At 37.4% G+C, this 20,761-nt stretch overlaps 1 protein-coding gene across 1 annotated transcript in view; it reads right to left on the bottom strand.

Annotated features, from left to right (window-relative positions):
• Positions 1 to 20,761, bottom strand: part of UNC13C (unc-13 homolog C) — a 611,946-nt gene that overhangs the window by 464,967 nt on the left and 126,218 nt on the right. The window contains exons 5-6 of the mRNA XM_047738968.1: positions 14,978 to 15,000; positions 14,315 to 14,379 (exon numbers count right to left, since the gene is read on the bottom strand). Of these exons, the coding sequence (XP_047594924.1) occupies positions 14,315 to 14,379; positions 14,978 to 15,000 (88 nt within the window). The remainder of the gene's footprint in view (positions 1 to 14,314; positions 14,380 to 14,977; positions 15,001 to 20,761) is intronic.

The raw sequence follows: 20,761 nt of genomic DNA, 5'->3' as shown, positions 1-20,761 counted from the left end.
TTTGTTTTGTTTTTTTTTTTCTTTTGAGATGGAGCCAGAGCAGTGAAAGAAAACTTGAGTAAGAGTTGCAAAGTTGAGAAGGTAGAAGTAGCACCACACTTAAGCTTACATTGGTTTCCTTACTTTTCCAATTGAGAAAGGGTCTCAGGGTCTGGGTGTATGATACAACTTCTACCACCAAAACTGAGCTGACCTTAATAAATACTGATCTTTGGAAAATATATGATTTGGGATTCCTTTAAATTATGCCTCAAGTACTATGAAGTGGAGATAGTGATTTGAGAAACTAAGGAAGGCAGACACCTGGCTGGGTGTAGTTTCAACTGGCAGTCACCTAAGGATGAAAGGAAACACAAGCCCTTTCTGGGGAACCAACCAGCACTGTGCACAATTATGGAAGGCTCCAGTGCAAGGAACTAGCTAAAGGAAAGTTGCCAGAGTTGATGGTGGCTATGATTTCCTTCCCTGAAATGAAGATATTATCTGTATCTTGGGCTGATACAGAAGAAGGGTTGTGTGCATTCTGTGAATCTAAAATACAAACCTATCTCGAAGAATAAAAGAGTGGCCTTTATACAATGAATAAAATTTGGGGTTGCCCTTGCCTGCAACCCAGGATGATCCTAAAGATTTTTTTTATCCTAAGTATTAAGTAATAAAAGTAAAAAATGGATTTGGAAGAATTTTCTATGGCCAGCCATCTCAGCACAGAAAAAGGCTTCTATGATGGGAGAAATGAGATTTCTTGTAGATATGTAAACCTGGGAGAACCTGTTCAACAGTATCACTGGGGATTAGAGCTGGTAGGGGATGGTCTTATACAGTATCCCTGGGTTGACTGTGGATAATATTCACATGTCTCTTCTGTGTCTGTAGTCTATTACTAAGAAAGAATGTTAAGCTATAAACTCAGACCTGAACATGAGAGGATAAAAAGGTGTCAGTCTCTAATGTTGTCAACTATAAGCTATTAGTTGCCTGAGCTTAACAGCTTCATTTTCTTAGCCCTTTGACTGAGTACTTAACTAAGTTCTTTGCCATTGGCTGTGTAGGAAAACAATATGCCTAAACAAAATGGTTTATAATCCACTCCACAAACACTATGAAGCTTATAAGGCTGATTTAGATGGTAGTGACTTTGATTTTACTTCCATAGATTCCATGTCAAAATGTACTTTCCATGGTTACCTAAGGGGTCATGGTTGTAGTTCTGGGGTCTTAAAGGTCCATACATCGAAGATGTGGCTGGCTTCTGTGGCTAGTATCAAGATAAACTCTAATGACCCCATGATTTTCTAAATAAAGAAGGTATCAAGTGCATCCTGAGTAGTTTCCAAGAGAGCCTTGGGAAGCATTCAGCTGATCTTGAATTAGAGAACTGATTGTCAGTAGTAAGCCAAAATTAGATAAGCAGGTTTTTTGGTGGGTAGTGAAGGGAGAGGAGGGCATAGAAAGCTAATGGCAGCTTAGCAACCAGTTCTTAATATATGGGTTTTAGAATGTTGGTGGCCTTATTGCTGTCAGCTTTCCAAATTAAGAGATTCTTTGTCTAGGCCAAACCTTGGTCTATAGGATATAATGTATCTGCCCAGTAGGGACTGTAGGCAGAGTGCTGGGGACTAAGAAGTATGGAGAGTTTATGGTAAGGTTGGGACTTCCCCTAGCTTTGCATGAGATTCATTTCTGGCTGATCTAACTACCCTGTGGCACGACTATATCTGACATTAGCCAAGAGATGCCAGGTCTTATTCAACCTTTAATGGATTAAGCAAGAAAACTTCCTTTATTACTTTTGCAAAGAGCAAGGTGACAAAAGTCATTCGATTATTAACTATAAAAGCTCTCCTTCTTGGAGTAATAATGGAACTGATTAAAGAAAAGTTTTTAATATGGTATGAATTTATATCTAGGATATTCTAAAGTGTGAAGGTTTTCAGATGGGAGAAGAAAAGGGCAAAATTTATATCTAGGCATAATTAGAGTAATATTTTTATGGATTTGTTCAACCTAAACTTCACAAGTTTCTCCCAAGTAGAGAAACAGGGATTCAAGCTCAAAAGCAAAGTAGCCTTCTGATCAACTGGGGTTAAATCCAGTGTGAGAAAAGTCCCTTGATTTCTTTTTTCCTTGTAGGGATTTAGTGACACTGAATTTAGGGGGAGAGGAGGAGCCAGATTTTTTTTTTTTTTTAAGATTTTATTTATGATAGAGAGAGAGAGAGATCGCAAGTAGGCAGAGCAGCAGGCAGAGAGAGACGGGGAAACAGGCTCCCTGCGGAGCAGAGAGCCCGATGTGGGGCTCGATCCCAGGACCCTGAGATCATGACCTGAGCTGAAGGCAGAGGCTTAACCCACTGAGCCACTCAGGTGCCCCGGAGCCAGATGTTTTTAATGCTCCCAGTACTTCTCATTTAGGTCTTATCATGAATGCATGATTGCTTCAGGATTATTTTCTTCCTAAAATGCAGTAGGCCTGAATCTTTTATGAAATAATTCTAACTAACTCATCTAAGAGACTGACAAATCCTAAACAAGGTTAATATGTAAGTGAGGTCCTCATAGGGGCAAGGCACTCTCATAAGCTTTATGGAGGACAATCTAAGTGAAAAAGATCAACTTTAGTCCTTTAAAGAGTTTAAAATCAGATTGGAAGATACAAATATGTGTTAATTCATGCAACTTGAATTCATACATGCTATAGAAATGACACAAATAGGAACATAAAATGGAGATGATTCCTTATTTTGTAAAGGGAAATAGAAATCAAGAAGAAATAGAAATCAAGATATTCAAAACCATATAGAAAGATCTACACTGCAGAAATGAGGAACCATTAAATATATTTAAGTAGAAATGACTATGCTTTAAGGAGATTAATCTTTAACAGTGTACAGACTGAATTTAATGTGGAGGAATTAATGAAGGAATATCAGTTTGCTTTCACCTAGGTAAAAGGTATTGAAGATTAAAACTAGATTAATGGAAATACAAATAAAAATAAGTTGAAAATTATGAGCATGGTGATCTGAATTGCTATCCAATAGTGAATTAGGAATGCAGAGCCATCTGTGTCTGCTAGCTCTTATAATAGTTAATAAGCTCTAATTTGAATTCATTTTTACCTAAATCTATAGTGACCTCCTTCTATACCTAACACCCTGAAGGGAAAGGAACTCTTACATGAAAACTTACATACTGAAGTTTTTACCTACTTATATACCTGAACAGCTAACTGAGAAGTAAAAGAAAGACAAAGGCTTCCCTTTCTCTCCAAAGAGTAACCTGCCACTGAGACTGAAGCAAACTTACATGCGGGCTGTCATTTTCTTAATAGTTGGCACATTTGGTTCAGAACATGCAGGGGTATTTGTGTAGTATGAACCAGTGACCCAAGGAAGGGATTATAGAAGTGGAAACAGCCATTGTCTAGACAGGAGAATTTCTGGGCTTTTCCTTAAAAGTAAGGAAGTTAAATGAAGGGATGAGGGAGAACCTCATTTATAGACTAGGGAGGAAAAAATGAAATGGATTATTCTCAGCTACCTAAGAGGAGACTACTATGAGAAAAGATGAGTTAAGAGCCTCTGGAGAGTAAGAACCACCTTAGCTGACATCTTAAATGATTTTAGGCATTGGCCAAATGTGAATGTCAAGACCAGGAGTGGGGAAACAGGGCATGAGGACAGTATATAAGCTTTTCAACTCTAGAGAGAAATACAAAAGCCATGTCAGAACCATGGCAAGTATCAGGAATATATTAAACCACTTATATCCACATATCGTGCAACCTAACTCATTTTAGGTGTTATAACAGTAACAATAACAAAAAAAAATCACTATTTTAATCAAGGTAAATTTAAAAACAAAGGAATTATTCAGAACTTTGGCTGATAATTGCTTGCTCATGTTTTCATGTTACTCATTCATGGCAATAATCAAACTACCTTGAAAATTTTGGCAAAATTTTTATATATGTACATATGTATACACATATGCATACAAATACACACTTTTTTTTTTTTTTTTGCAATTGTATCTATTTGGGAATGAAATCAAAATGGAAGCTTCTCTTTTTCTATTTGGAAATCTCTTAATGTCCTGCCTTTCAACAATCCCTTTTCCTCACCTCTCTCAACATACACCTCTTTTCTGCCAAGGTAGTGGCTGCAAAGTCACCACCAGGTTCCTGGGATCAGGAAAGCAGCTCTATAGCCTAGGTCAGAACCATGACAGGAAACAAACCTTCCTTTCACATATGCTTGAGGAGCTTAGCACCAAAAGAGCTATCCTAAAGAGAACTTGGAAAACTAGAGAAAAAAAAAAACAAAGAAGGTCAGAATTTCCTCTCCCCAACTATCTTCCTCTTGTTCTCACCACTGTTTTGTGGACTTCCTTGAAGTCTAGTACAGACAATGCTAGGACCATGAGACTAGAAAGACATTCTATAAATGCCTTGTAATTTTCCTCATCATGCAACCAATGAAACCCTGACTACAAATGTCCAGTGAAGGGGGAACTTAAGTTATACACAAAGAACCAAAGAATTGCCATTCTAATTTTAAAAAGTGATTCAGAGGAGGAGTCAAGATGGCAGAGTAGTAGCAGGGTGGGGTGACATCAGGTCGCAGGAAATCAGTTAGATAGTTATCAAACCATTCTGAACACCTACAAACCCAACAAGAGATCAAAGATAAGAAGAGCAGCAGTTCTAGAAACAGAAAATCAACCACTTTCTTAAAGGTAGGACCTGTGGAGAAGTGAATCCAAAGTGACGGGAAAATAGACCAGGGGGGAGGGGCCAGCTCCTGGCAAGCGGCAGAGCAATGGAGCACGAAACCAGAACTTTGAAAAGTCTGCTCCACTGAGGCGCATTGCTCCAGAGGCAGGGACAGCGTGGTCTCAGGTCCAACAGGGCCACAGAAGGATCAGGGGTGTCTGAGTGTCACAGAGCTTGCAGGTATTAGAGCAGGGAAGCCGGCTACAGAGACAGAGCAGAGGAGTGAGCTCTCAGCTCAGGATTACCTTAAACTGTGATCCGTGGCACAGTCAGGCCACTGCTTTTTGAGCAGGGACCCCATAAGTAACAGATCCGGGGAGACCCCCCGCCCTGGAAGAGTGGCAGGGATCTGCGGGGTTTGAAGACTCCAGGCGGGGCTGTGTGCCAGAGACAGAAATGCTCAGTCACAGGCTGGGTGAGCTTAGAGTGCTGCTGGGGACCAGGGAGATGGGAGTGATTGAACATTTTTCTCTGAAGGCACACTAAGGAGTGGGGCCCCAAGCTCTCAGCTCCTCCAGGCTGGAGGTTGGGAGGCAGCCATTTTCATTCCTGTCCTCCAGAATTCTATGGAAAGCATTCAGGGAACAAAAGCTCCCGAGAGCGAACTGGAGCAGATTACTTAGCCTGGCCCCTGGCAAGGGCAGTGCAATTCCGCCTCAGGCAAAGACACTTGAGAATCACTACAACAGGCCCCTCCCCCAGAAGATCAACAAGAAATCCATTCAAGACAAAGCTCACTGATCAAGAAGAGTGGAATTCCAGAGGAGGGGAAAGCAAAGCATAGAATTCATGGCTTCCTCCCCATGATTCTCTAGTCTTGCAAAGTTAATTAATTTTTTTAAATTTTTTTCTTATTCTAATTTTTGTAACTTTTACTCTTTCCTCTTTTAACGCTTTGAAACTAGTTTATCTTAACAATACCTTTCTTGGGGCGCCTGGGTGGCTCAGTGGGTTAAAGCCTCTGCCTTCAGCCCAGGTCATGATCCTAGGGTCCTGGGATCGAGTCCCGCATCAGGCTCTCTGCTCAGCAGGGAGCCTGCTTCCTCCTCTCTCTCTGCCTGCCTCTCTGCCTACTTGTGATCTTTCTCTGTCAGATAAATTAATAAAATCTTAAAAAAAAATTAAAAAAAAAAACAAAAAACAATACCTTTCTTAAAAAAATCTTTTTGAAACTTTATTATTATAGTTATATTTTACCCTTCATTGTATCTAACTTTATCTTTTGTATACACATAGGGTTTTTTTCTTCTAAAAAATTTTGGGATTCAACTTCTTCTAATAGATCAAAATATACCCTAAATCTAGCACAGGGTTTGTTCTAGTCTCCAGCCTGAGCAAATTCTCTCCACTTTCTTTTTCTTTCTTTTCCCAACCAACTTATCAACTCTTTTTTTAGAATATTTTTTTTAATTTTCATCCTTACAGTCATATTCCATCCCTTCATCATGTTTATCCTTATTTGAGTGTGTGTCTGTGTGTGTGTGTGTGTGTGTGTACACATACATACATGTATGTTTCTTTCTTTAAAATTTTGGAAGGTAGTTTCTTCTAAGAGTACAAAATACTGCCAAAATAAAGTGGGTAGCTCTATTCTATTCACCAGTCTAATAAATATATATATATTTTCTATTTTCTTTTTCTTTAATTTTTTTTCTTGAACTTCTTTTTACCCCCTTTCTTCTCCCCATGATTTGGGGTCTCTTCCAATTTGGTTAATGCACATTTTTTTGGGGTCTTTGCCACCCTTATAGTATTTTATTCTCTTGTTCATGAATTCTTATCTGGATAAAATGACAAGGTAGAAAATCTCACCACAAAAAAAAAAAAAAAAAAAAGAACAAGAGGTAGTATGGAAGGCTAGGGACCTAAACAATACAGACATTGGTAATATGTTAGATCTACAGTTCAGAATGATGATTCTGAAGGTGCTAGCTGAACTCAAAAAAGGCATGGAAGATATTAGAGAAACCCTGTCTGGAGAAATAAAAGCCCTTTCTGGAGAAATAAAAGAACTAAAATCTAACCAAGCTGAAATCAAAAAAGCTATTGATGAGATGCAATAAAAAATGGAAGCTCTTACTGCTAGGATAAATGAGGCAGAAGAGAGAATTAGTGATATAGAAGACCAAATGATGGAGAATAAAGAAGCTGAACAAAAGAGGGACAAATAACTACTGGACCATGTGGGGAGAATTTGAGAGATAAGTGATGCCATAAGACAAAACAATATTAGAATAATGGGATTCCAGAAGAAGAGAGAGAGGGGGCCAGAAGGTATATTGGAGCAAATTACTCTAGAGAATTTCCCTAATATGGCAAAGGGAACAAGCATCAAAATCCAGGAGGCACAGAGAACCCCCCTCAAAATTAATAAGAATAGGTCCATCATCTAATAGTAAAACTTCTAAGTCTTACTGACAAAGAGAAAATCCTGAAAGCAGCCCAGAACAAGAAGTCTGTAACATACAATGGTAAAACTATTAGATTGGCAGCAGACTTATCCACAGAGACCTGGCAGGCCAGAAAGAGCTGGCATGATATATTCAGAGCATTAAACGAGAAAAACATGCAGGCAAGAATACTATATCCAGCTAAGCTATCACTGAAAATAGAACTAGAGATAAAAAGCTTCCAGGACTGGGACGCCTGGGTGGCTCAGTTGGTTAAGCAGCTGCCTTCGGCTCGGGTCGTGATCCCAGCATCCTGGGATTGAGTCCCACATTGGGCTCCTTGCTTGGCGGGGAGCCTGCTTCTCCCTCTGCCTCTGCCTGCCATTCTGTCTGCCTGTGCTTGCTCTCTCTCCCAATCTCTCTGACAAATAAATAAAAAATCTTAAAAAAAAAAAAAAGCTTCCAGGACAAACAAAAACTAAAAGAATTTGTAAACACCAAACCAACTCTACAAGAAATACTGAAAGGGGTTCTCTAAGCAAAGAAAGAGCCTAAAAGTAGCAGACCAGAAAGGAACAGAGACAATACACAGTAACAGTCACCTTATAGGCAATACATTGGCACTAAATTCATATCTTTTGATAGTTTCCCAGAATGTAAATGGGCTAAATGCCCCAATCAAAAGACACAAGGTATCAAAATGGATAAACCAACAACAAAACCATCATTATGCTGTCTATAAGAAACCCATTTTAGACCCAAAGACACCATCAAATTGAAAGTGAGGGAATGGAAAACAATTTACCATGCTGATGGACATCAAAAGAAAGCTGGGGTGGCAATCCTTATATCAGATCAATTAGATTTTAAGCCAAAGACTATAATAAGAGATGAGGAAGGACACTGTATCGTACTCAAAGTGTCTGTCCAACAAGAAGATGTAACCATTTAAAATATCTATGCCCCTAACATGGGAGCAGCCAAGTACATAAACCAATTAATAACAAAATCAAAGAAACACATTGACAATAATATAATAATAGTAGAGGACTTTAACGCTCCCCTCACTGAAATGGACAGATCATCCATGCAAAAGAACAACAAGGAAATAAAGGCCTTAAATGACACACTGGACCAGATGGACATCACATATATATTCAGAATATTCCATCCCAAAGCAACAGAATACACACTCTTCTCTAGTGCACATGGAACATTCTCCAGAATAGATCACATCCTGGGTCATAAATCAGGTCTCAACCAGGATCAAAAGATTGGGATCATTCCTGCATATTTTCAGACCACAATGCTCTGAATCTAGAACTCAATCACAAAAGGGAATTTGGAAAAAACCAAATACATGGAGACTAAAGAGCATCCTTCTAAAGAAGGAATGGGTCAACCAGAAAATTAAGAAGAATTGAAAAAAGTCATGTAAACGAAAGATACTGAAAACACAGCATCCTTTCTGGATCAAAACTCTTCAAAGTGTAGGAAAAGAGGGTACATACCTCAATATCATCAAAGCCATCTATGAAAAACCCACAGAGAATATCATTCTCAATGGAGAAAAACTGAGAGCTTTTCTGCTAAGGGCAGGAACACAGCTGGGATGTCCATTATGACCACTGCTATTCAACATAGTACTAGAAGTCCTAGCCTCCGCCATCAGACAACAAAAAGAAATTAAAGGCATCCAAATCGGCAAAGAAGTCATACTATCACTCTCTGCAGATGATATAATACTTCATGTGGAAAACCCAAAAGACTGCACTCCAAATCTGCTAGAACTCATACAGGAATTCAGTAAAGTGTCAGGATATAAAATCAATGAACAGAAATCAGTTGTATTTCTATACACCAATACAGAAGAAAGAGAAATTAAGGAGTCAATCCCATTTACAATTGCACCCCAAACCATAAGATACCTAAGAATAAACCTAACCAAAGAGGCCAAATACTCATGAAAGAAGCTGAGGAAGTCACAAAGAAATGGAAAAATGCTCCATGCTCATGGATTGGAAGAACAAATATTGTGAAAATGGCTATGCTACCTAAAGCAATCTACACGTTTCATGCAATCCTTACCAAAATACCATCTATTTGTTCCAAAGAAATGGATCAAATAATCCTAAAATGTATATGGAACCAGAAAAGACCTCAAATAGCCAGAGGAATGTTAAAAAAGAAAGCCAAAGTTGATGGCGTCACAATTCCAGACTTCAAGCTCAATTACAAAGCTGTCATCATCAAGACAGTATGGTTCTGGCCCAAAAACAGACACATAGATCAGTGGAACAGAATAAAGACCCCAGAAATAGAACCTCAACTCTATGGTCAGCTAATCTTCAACAAAGCAGGAAAGAATGTCAACGGAAAAAAGGCAGTCTCTTCAACAAATGGTGTTGGGAAAATTGGACAGCCACATGCAGAAAATTGAAACTGGAACATTTCCTTACACCACAAACAAAAATAGACTTCAAATGAATGAAGGACCTCAGTGTGAGAATGGAATCCATCAAAATCCTTGAGACAACAAACTCTTCCACCTCAGCCGCAGCAACTTCTTCCTAGAAGCATCACAAAAGGCAAGGGAAGCAAGGGCAAAAATGAACTATTGGGACTTCATCAAGATCAAACGCTTTTGCACAGGGGCACCTGGGTAGCTCAGTGGGTTAAAGCCTCTACCTTTTGATCAGGTCATGATCCCAGGGTCCTGGGAAAAAGCCCTGCATCGGCTCTCTGCTCAGCAGGGAGACTGCTTCCTCCTCTCTCTCTGCCTGCCTCTCTGCCTACTTGTGATCTCTGCCAAATAAATTTAAAAAATCTTAAAAAAAAAAAAAAAAGCTTTTGCACAGCAAAGGAAACAATTAACAAAATCACAAGACAACTGACAGAATGGGAGAAGATATTTGCAAATGACATATCAGATAAAGGGCTAGTGTCCAAAATCTATAAAGAACTTACCATACTCAACACCCAAAGAACAAAGAATCCAATCAAGAAATGGGCAGAACACATGAACAGACATTTCTGCAAAGAAGACATCCAGGTGGCCAACAGACACATGAAAAAGTGTTCCACATCACTCAGCCTCAGGGAAATACAAATCAAAACCTCAATGAGATACCACCTCACTCCAATCAGAATGGCTAAAATTAACAAGTCAGGAAATGACAGATGCTGGAGAGCATGCAGAGAAAGGGGAACCCTCCTACACTGTTGGTGGGAATACAAGCTGGTGAAGCCACTCTGGAAAACAGCATGGAGGTTCCTCAGACAGTTTAAAATAAAGCTACCCTACGACACAGCAACCACACAAATGGGTATTTACCCTAATGATACAAATGTAGTGATCTGAACGGGCACATGCACCCAAATGTTTATAGTAGCAATGTCTACAGTAGCCAAACTATGGAAAGAACCTAGATGCCCGTCAACAGATGAATGGATAAAGAAGATGTGAGATTATATATATAATGTAATACTATGCAGCCATCAAAAGAAATGAAATCTTGCCATTTGTGACGACATGGATGGAACTAGAGGGTTTTATGCTGAGCGAAATAAGTCAATCAGAGAAAGACAATTTTCATATGATCTCCCTGATATGAGGAAGTTGAGAAGCAATGTGGGGGGTTTGGGGGGTAGAGAAGGAAAAAATGAAGCAAGATAGGATTGGGAGGGAGACAAACCATAAGAGATTCTTAATCTTGCAGAAAAAACTGAGGGTTGCTGGGGGGAGGGGCGGATAGGGAGAGGGTGGTGGGTTTATGGACATTGGGGAAGGTATGTGCTATGGTGAGTGCTGTGAAGTGTGTAAACCTGGCGATTCACAGACTTGTACCTCTGGGGATAATAATACATTATATGTTAATAAAAAAAAATTTAATAAATAAAAAGAGATTCATATTTGCAGTAGGTATTTGTGTGACTTCATTCACTATCATTTATTAAAGTAGTTTCATCAGATTGACTTATTTGAGGCTGGGTAGCTATGGGCATGTGTCATTCAAAATCCCTCAGAGTAAATCTTCTGAGAAAAGTGTAGTTGGATGACAGCCTTCAGCCACCACGCTTGCAGAATCCGCTGTAGCATTCATCCAAAGGCCATACTCATCAAGCTGATTCAAACCAATGACTGAACATAATGGATGGAGGTCATAGAGCTGGCCACATATGCACAATGTGGGACTCTCAACCATATACTTATCTAGGACTCCTCATTGGTCTGACACTTTTCTCTAGCCTCACTAGTCAAGTTTTTCTCCTTCCTTTCCCCTCTCCTCTCATAGATGTCAGACCCATATTATGGTCCAAAGGTTTCTCTCATCTACTCCAGCTGCCTCTCTACTTATCTCAGATGTTTCCCTCCCCAAAAGCTCTTGTACTTCCAATATTTTGCTGTGTGCTTCTGGTAGGACTCTTAGCTTATGAATATGAGAAAAGTTACCAAATTCCTGTAAAACAACTGGGAGAAGTACGATGTTAAATACTAATGTTATCACTAAAACATGCATTTTTCCAGGTTTTTCTTTTCCTATCTTTTGATTTTTCTTTCTCCTGATTCCTCTTCCAGAGCCTGCCTGATTTTTTTTCTTTTTTCACAAATGGGAAAAAGAAAAAGTTTGCTACGTCTTTTCTAGCAACACTTATAAGAGATGTACAGAGAGATGAGCAGAAATCAGAGCAGCACTATTAACTCTATTATCTGGTTCCAGTGTCTATAGATTATTCATTCACTGATGCTTGAGAAGGGGGAGGGAAGGATCAATGTGGTCTGGTTCTAAACTGGTTAGGAATGTTGAAGGTAGAGGAGCGAGGGACAGAGAATTGTCATGAAGAAGTGGTGACTCCATTCTGAAAGTCGGCTACAGGTTCTTTTCCAGGACAACAGAAGTTATAATATTTGTAAGATGTATAGTAAATCTTCTCAATAGTGATTAATTCTACAAAAAAATATATTTTAAAGTGTTTATAGAAAAAGCAAAACAATTAAATCTTGCTGAAAGAAGTTGTGATCGAAGGTTATAGTTAAAGGAACTCTTCAGGTTCTTCAAGAAGTAATAAGCATTCAGATAAGGGCAAACTCTCTTGATGACTGAAAATTATCACCCCTTTCCAATACCATCACAACACGAAAATCTCTTGGCACATCTTTGAAAAGAAGTTTCTGGAAAAGTGGAAGGGATTTGTTCAATATGCAAAGATAATCATTTTAGCTAACCCCTTACACATCTTGCACTTAAAACATGGGTGTAGATTAACTCTGTTGCTTTAATACTGATAAACTTCATATTGAGACAAGAGTTAGGAAAGCAAGATGTTATGAAGTACTGGATGCCAAAGGGAGGCGTTGCAGGAAACCTGAGGCCATAGACTCAGGTAAGTCTCCAAGATCAGGACAAACATGTTTTCATAATCAAATTGGAATTCAACCTATTATTTTCTAAGAAACTTTCATTTTGTCAAGTTATCGTTTTCTAGTAAACTTAAAGACACAGTCTGTAGGAGGTAGGAGAGTGAGTAATCTGCTGATTAAATTTTCTATGAATTACATAATGCTCTTTTATCACAGCTAATTTCCTAATACATTTAAAGCACTGTGACTTTGTAATGGGAATGTGAGTAGTTCTTTACATATTTAAAAACATTGAAGAGTTTATAGATATAAAAGTAATGAAGATATGACTTGTTATTTGACAAAAATCAAACTTCTATTTGATGTATATCAAGCTAACAATGGTCTATGTTATTTTCCAGGAGCTCCATATTTAAAATTTGAAATTCTACGTATTTCACTTAAAGCAAAGTAACATGTGGATGTATCTAACAGAAGATTTTCAAAGGGTGAGAGTATTATAAGCATAAATGTAAAACTAGGTCTTTGCCTAAAAAACATAATACACAAACTTAAGTGTTGCTTCTCTCTATATTAGACACACATGTATTCAAATGTCAACATGTATAAAACTAATCTTTCTATATGTCTATACTGTACATAAGGTTTGGTTGATAATTTCACTTTAAAAATTTATTACATTTTGCTATAGTATCATTTGCAATACTGGCACCTAGAAATATTCTTGAAAATCCATTAAGAGAAGAAATAAATGTCTTGAAATATTTGCATCACTTTGAAATAATGAAATAGAAGGCATGTTGTTAAATGACAGAGAGGAAGAGGAAAAAACCCAAAGCTGGAGATGCAGGATAGCCTACCGAATAAGGTCACAGATCCTAGAATCAGACTAGATGGGTTTGAATACTGATTTGGCCACTTATTAGCTATATGGAGGAAAAGGTTTTTTTGTTTGTTTTGTTTTTTGTTTTGTTTTTAAACTGTTTCATACAAGAGTTCCCTAATTTGTAAAATGAAGGTCAAATGAATACTTACCTCACAGGGCCATTTTAAGGATCAGATCAGACATTATGTAAGAAACAAAACAGTACTTGCTACAGTGTCATTACTAAATCAGTGCTTATTTGTTTCTAGAATGGCCTAGTTTATGGCAGAACTACTTATCCTACAGGAACATAGACATGTAGTCAAGCGACAGAAAAAAGGCTACAAATTGATACCAATGTGTAACTGTGGGCATTAAATGAGATTCTTTGCTTTTTGAGTATTATACAAGCAAAATATACTTCATATGTCACTTTGTGATTAAATTTTAAACACTTTCATTCAGCCATTAAATAACAGTGAAGTTTACATTTACTGACTTATTGACATAGAAAGACATTCTTGCACATTTCATTAATTGCTAATAAGCAGATCAAACGATAATATTAATTGTATCAATATGAACTCATTTATGTAAAATTATATGTATTTGTGTATACAATGATAACCTTAACAACTAATCCATTTAGGTGATTTTGACTTTCTTCTTTGTACTTTGTATAAGACACATGTAAGCGTAATTTTATACACACACACACACACACACACACATATACACACACAAACTGTACATTATTAAAAAAAAAAACTCTAAAAGCCACTTTGTGAAAAAAGAAAGCAACCGTAAGTCTAGTTAGTTATACCATCATGCAGTATCGTGCATTCAAAATGCATATGGTGAGAGCACAGCCAGGTACCACTGTTGAACGCAATGAATTAAAAAGATTATGAATGTACTCACCCACCAATCACCTGGAGTCCAGAGAATTTGCAAGCATCCAAATCACTGCCACTTACTATTCGAGCCTTAAATCAAAAACAAGAAAAAAAAAAAAAAGAAAAAAAGAAAAACAAACAGGCTTTTAGCATACCAGAGCTGCAAATTCATGAATTTGGGACACGAGTCAACTGCACTAGACATGTAACACCTAGTATGACAGATGCTAAGCAGGGTCAGCTCCAAGTCAAAGCTAATATGTTTTTGTGAGTGGAGGTTTCACAATTAGCTGTCAGCATTTAAACAAAAGCACTGGCACAGTCCAGGAAAATATATTATGTTCCCAATAACACTTGCCCTTAAAACTTGCTAGGTGCAGTGAACATCATGAATCAGTCAAGGAGATCATGATTAGCCAGACTTAAGAACAGATGCTGAGTTTGACCGCAGCAGACCCCGAGGCTGGCAAGTATAAGCTAAAGTAAGCGCAGCTGGCGAGGTGTAACCTCTTCATAAATGCAACATATCGGGGGGCACACTTAAAGGACAACCAAAGAATGGAAAGCTGGGATATCATGCACATCTCACAACTAAAACAGAGGAACCAAAACAGGTCTAATAGGTCACAAACAAACATATACAAAAGACAAGGTCCCTCAGGAGAGAAGAAAAAGTATGATTTAAAACCTTTTCATCCACAGAACTGCTATCTGAAAGAGAATCAGGAAAAGAAGGAATAAATGTTAGATGGAATATTTTAGAAGTCATTTAAACATATACATGAATAAAATGTTACTAGTTTACATTGCTTAAAATCATAAACAAACAGAATTTCAAGGCTGAACCCTCAAGGGGAGAAAGATATTTGGTCTTCATCATTTAAAGAGCTGGAAAATGTGCCCAAATGCTTGCAAAATATCAAAAGGTGATTAAAGGGTTTAATGGAAGACAATGTGTCATGTAAAGGAAAAGAACACAGTTGAAGAATCAGAAGTCCTAAGCCCCATCTGGGGTTCTGCTACTTACTAAGCACATGGGGCAAACTATCAAATTCTCTGGAGTCTGGAATCTAGACACAACTCTGCAAAAAGATCATGGATATTGTGCTTATTGGCATCCAAACATTGTTCAGAGAATCAACAGAGATGAATATATGTCAAAGTAAACCCCAGGTGACTACATAAATCAAGCACGTTTTATTAAGGGATTATTTATTTATGGCTTGTCATAGAGACTCAAGCGCTAAAAAATTAATCCAATATATTCCACTCTGCAAAACAAACAAAAAACAACTGATACCTGAAAGCACTTCAGTGACTTAAGATCACAAAACTAGTGAATGGCAGAAATGGGACACAAACCCAGGGCTCCTGATGCCCTAGCTGCTGCCCTATAGATCCCATTTTTCAGGTAAGTTGAACAAAGCAGAGAGGGAGGGGTGCTGGTGCACAGTTTTCCAGCCCAGTTTGAGATACATCACAGAGTAAACATTTCTCAGTTGCAACTTCTCTTGGGCCCAATGAACAATGGTAAATGATGGACTTTTTTTTTTTTTTTTTTTTTTGTGGGCAGCGAAGCACGGTTTATTGAGCAAGAACAAAGTGATAGTACCAAGCTCCCAAAGAGGGAGTAGACCCAAAGGAGTTGCCCGAAATAATTTTTTTTTTAAACTCAAATCTGAATCTATGAAGGCCCTCCTAGCATGGTCCATTTTTACTTTACATAGTAGCATTGCTCTTAAATTTATTAATCCAGTTTTGCTTATTAGTATAAAGCTGGAGGAATGTCTCTATGAATACAAGTTGGCAGAAAGCTAGAGCTGAAATGACCTTGGAGTTCATGGAGTCAAAACTTTTCATTTTTATGGATGAGCCCCAGCAATATAAAGATTTATCTAGGTCATGTAGCTCTCTGACAACTTTTATTGATAAAAAAAATGTGAGATGTATTTGTTTTCTTGACTCATTAAGTATGGCTTAATTAATTACTTGGCAATATTTTTGGCTGTAGTTTAGATATTTCACAGTATCTCAGAATCACGTCTTTGAATATAAAAGAGGATAAAAGCACAAGTAATAAAAACAGATCTTATTTCTGGCCATTAAAAAATTAAGATACTGCATTCAATATAGAAAGTTAAGCTTTAAATAACAATACCTCCATGAAAACTGTCACAAACAATATAAAATCATAAAATAATTTAATATGAGGTAACTGGTCAAGAAACATGCACCTACTTTTCAACAGGTACCAAAAAGCTATTTGATAAAATTTCAAAACAAAACCCTCTAAATAATTTTTAAACATTGAAAGTTGATTTGAATGAACCTTGAGCTTAATATGTTAAAAAAAAAAAAAAGTTACTCCAGAGACATAAATCTAAGTGTAAAGTATTAAGGCATTCCCATAATTCCAAGCAAAACAAAAATGTCCACAACCATCATTTTAATGTATTTCTTGAAATTCTGATAATATATTAAAGCAGACCAATTAAAGCAAAAACAAAACAATATAGATGTTAGAAGGCAGAACAAACACAAAATTGTTATTTTCATTTTAAACCCAGAAGACAAGTCACCTGGAAAACTTAGGGTTAATAAAATAGGTAGCAACGTGAACATAAATAAGAACAGTTATTTCCTACAAACCCACAATAACTAGCTTGAAAAACAATGACATGAGATCTGATTTCAAATATCCATTACTTTGACATGGTCTCCTATTAATAACTGGATTCTATATCAACCATTCCAACGAGTAAAGGTAATCCTAAAGTCAATTATCTTTCAACTGCTACATCTAAAACATTAACTTTTTCATTCATTATTCAATGTTTCCCTCATTCCTTCACTGAATACGTATTTTTATTAATCGCCAACAAATATATTTTATATATTTATAAATATTTATATATTTTATATTTATATTCGCTCCTACTCCTTTCTCATCTACCTGCTATCCTGTCTTCCTTGAAAGCTTTCTAAACACAGTTAAAATGACACCACTTCCCTTCCTGTTTAAAATCCACCAAGGCCACCCAGTACCTACAGTAGACAGAACAGATGTGTATCTATGGCAGGCTCATGAGCCCTCATTCACATCCCAAACTTTGGCCGCAATTAAGTTCTTGACATTTCATCTTCATGCCATGCTCTTTGAAATCTGCATGCCTTTGCATTTCCAGTTTCCTTCTTTTGAAACAAGCACTCCCCTTCCTCATCTAGTTGTCAGCCTCCAAAAGGCAATTAAAGCATAACCTTCTGTCCTGGAAACTAGTAACGTATCAGGGATTCATACATAGCCTTTGTGCAGGAGCACTGCACATCGCCTTCCTCCTGGCTAAACCTCATCTTTTGTCAGTTTCCCCACCTGCAGTTCTCCTAGATAAAAGTGCCTTTTGCCTCCTCCTCCTAATTTCTAGTACATTTCTTTTTTTTTTTAAAGATTTTATTTATTTATTTGACAGAGAGAGATCACAAGTAGGCAGAGAGGCAGGCAGAGAGAGAGAGGAAGGGAAGCAGGCTCCCTGCTGAGCAGAGAGCCCGATGCGGGGCTCGATCCCAGGACCCTGAGATCGTGACCTGAGCCGAAGGCAGAGGCTTAACCCACTGAGCCACCCAGGCGCCCCTCTAGTACATTTCTGAACTAGAATAGATGACCAACAAATGTTTACTGAACATTAAGAAAACAACCTTAAATAAGCTACCACACTTTATGGAAGTATCTAAAAAATCGAAATAAAACTTATTTCATCTTCCCGTGTAGGAAGATAAATTGTTTTATAACACATTTGTAGATTTAGTCATTAAAATCATAATGGCAAGTTGTGGTAGGGTTAAGAATAGTTCAAGTGTAACTGGATTAGTAAGTCAAAAACATCGATGACCTTTTAAAAGGAGAATTATGAGGAAAGTCTGTAAGGGTTTTATCTGTAAGGATTTTAAAAATCTGTACTAACCAAATATTACTGTCCCGGCAAAACAGATTGAAAGATAAACTCAACAAAATTAGCCAAGTAACAAACCCTTGTACTTAAAAATTTGACAAATAAGGATGGGTGGATTGTTATCGAAGACAAATAACTGGCCAAAAAAGGCTGCTTGGGGCACCTGGGTGGCTCAGTGGCTTAAGCTTCTGACTTCGGCTCAGGTCATGATCTCAGTGTCCTGGGGAGCCTGCTTCCCCTCTCTCTCTGCCTACCTCTCTACTTGTGATCCCTGTCAAATAAATAAGTAAAATCTTTAAAGAAAAAAAAAAAGGCTGCCTAACACATAGGTCAAGTATCTGTAATGTTATTTATATCGTCTTACACAGTGTCCATGAAGTTACGGATGCATTAATTAAATATCAAGTGAGAGAAAATCAGTAAAAATAGAAAGGAATACTTATTAACTCTTTGGAATAAGAAGATACATTTACAGTTAGAGGTAAAATTCATTAAGTCTGTTATGCCCATTTAGAACTTTTGCATATAAAAAAGAAAATGAAATACACTTGCTAAAAACACAAGTGTTTTTGGTATGCTTAGTATATAAAGAACTCTTACAGGTCTCTGAAAAAAAAAAAATGACACTACCCTCCAAAATTGGTCAAGAATGTGACCAGATAATTCACAAATTAGAATACAATGGTAAATAAGCATGAAAAATGATATAATTAAAAGTATGCCTCATCAGATTATAAAATCAGTAAAAATCAGAGTAATGATATGTTAATTGTATTAAAAGTAATATTTAAGGCTGTTAAAGATGCGATTAATCTGACACTCTGATGCATCGTTAATGACAGTGAAAACAGTTAATAAAATTCTTAGAAAATTTTTAGTGTTGTCTAGTAGACTGTTCTAATGAGAAAAATTTTTTGAATTTGATGCTAAGGAAATTATTTTTGTTACAGACTGAATTATGTCCCCCAAAATTCACATGTTGAGGTCCTAACCCACAGCACCTCATACTGTAGGCTTCTTTGGAAATAGAGCTGTTGCAGGTACAGTTAGTTAAGATAAGGTCATACCTGCATATGGTGGTTCCTGATCCAATATGACTGGTGTCTTTGGGGAGACAGATGCACAGACAAGAAAAACACCGTCTGAAGATTGCAGCTCTGCACCACAGGCCAAAGATATCTACCAGATAGTAGAAGAGAGGCCTGGACAGATCCTTCCCTAACATTTTCGGAGGGAGCACTACTCTTTCAGCATACCTTCATCTCAGACACCTAGCTTCCAGAACTGTGAGACAAGAAATTTCTGTTATCCTAAGTCACTCAGTTTATGGTACTTTGTTTTATCATCCATGGCAAACTAACATAATTTTAAGTCATGAGAAAAAAATTAATGTGTAAATATTTGCTCTTTCATTATTTACAAAAAGAACCTAGAGAAGGATGCATAATCAACTATAGAAATATGGGTTGAAAGTTATGTTCTAAGGATGTCTGGGTCGCTCAGCTGGTTAAGTTCCTGCCTTCAGCTCAGGTCATAACCCCAGGGTCCTGGGATTGAGTCCCAAATCAGGCTCCCTGCTTAGTGTGGAGCTGGTTTCTCCCTCTGCCTTCTGCTCCCCCAGCTCATGTTCTTTCTCTAACAGATAAATAAAATCTTAAAAAAAAAAAAGACAAGAAAATTATGTTCTATGATCTTGATTCAACAATTTGTGACCATTAACACTTTTTTTTTTTTAAAGATTTTATTTATTTACTTGACAGAGATCTCAAGTAGGCGGAGAGGCAGGCAGAGAGAGAGAGAGAGGAGGAAGCAGGCTGAGCAAAGAGCCCGATTTGGGGCTCCATCCCAGGACCAGAGGACCATGACCTGAGCTGAAGGCAGAGGCATTAACCCATTGAGCCACCCAGGCACCCCATTTGTGACCATTAAAATAAACATTTAAAATACTATCTAAAAATGTAAAAAATGTTTATGTATATAGACATATTTACATATGTAATAAAGGTTTAATATACATTATACATGTATCTATTACATTTTATACACACACACATATATATAAAATCAACACACACACACATACACTCACTCACAACGGCTTTGTTCCCTGACAAACTGCCTTTTGTTCTACATGCAGTTGTTTTGCCTAGTCAAATGCTGACTAAACCCCTGTAATTACCAAAAAACCAACCAACCAACCAACCAACCCTCGGTTAGTATGGATATTCAGTAGTTAGTATGGATGTTAGTATGGACGCTTCTTGTCTCAAAAGTCCTATCATTGCACCAGGTCGTCTCGCAGTTCAGTGACTTAATGTTGTTAATGTCAGACCACAATGCGTCCCTCTACTTTATAGCGAAACCTCCTCTAGAAATAGGATTAAAATGAAGTTCCAGGGACCTTAAATTTTTATAATGTCTCGAAATTCCATAAGCTGGGTATTTAATTTTTTTAAGCTTACAAAATATTTACTAAGTGAATATCATTATTTAATCACACTGTGTAAGAACTTAAACTATTAAAC

The sequence above is a fragment of the Lutra lutra genome, chromosome 7 (assembly GCF_902655055.1).
Source record: "Lutra lutra chromosome 7, mLutLut1.2, whole genome shotgun sequence".
Taxonomy (NCBI): domain Eukaryota; kingdom Metazoa; phylum Chordata; class Mammalia; order Carnivora; family Mustelidae; genus Lutra; species Lutra lutra.
The sequence above is the reverse complement of the archived record's forward strand: the minus strand, read 5'-3'. Positions and strand labels throughout refer to the sequence as shown.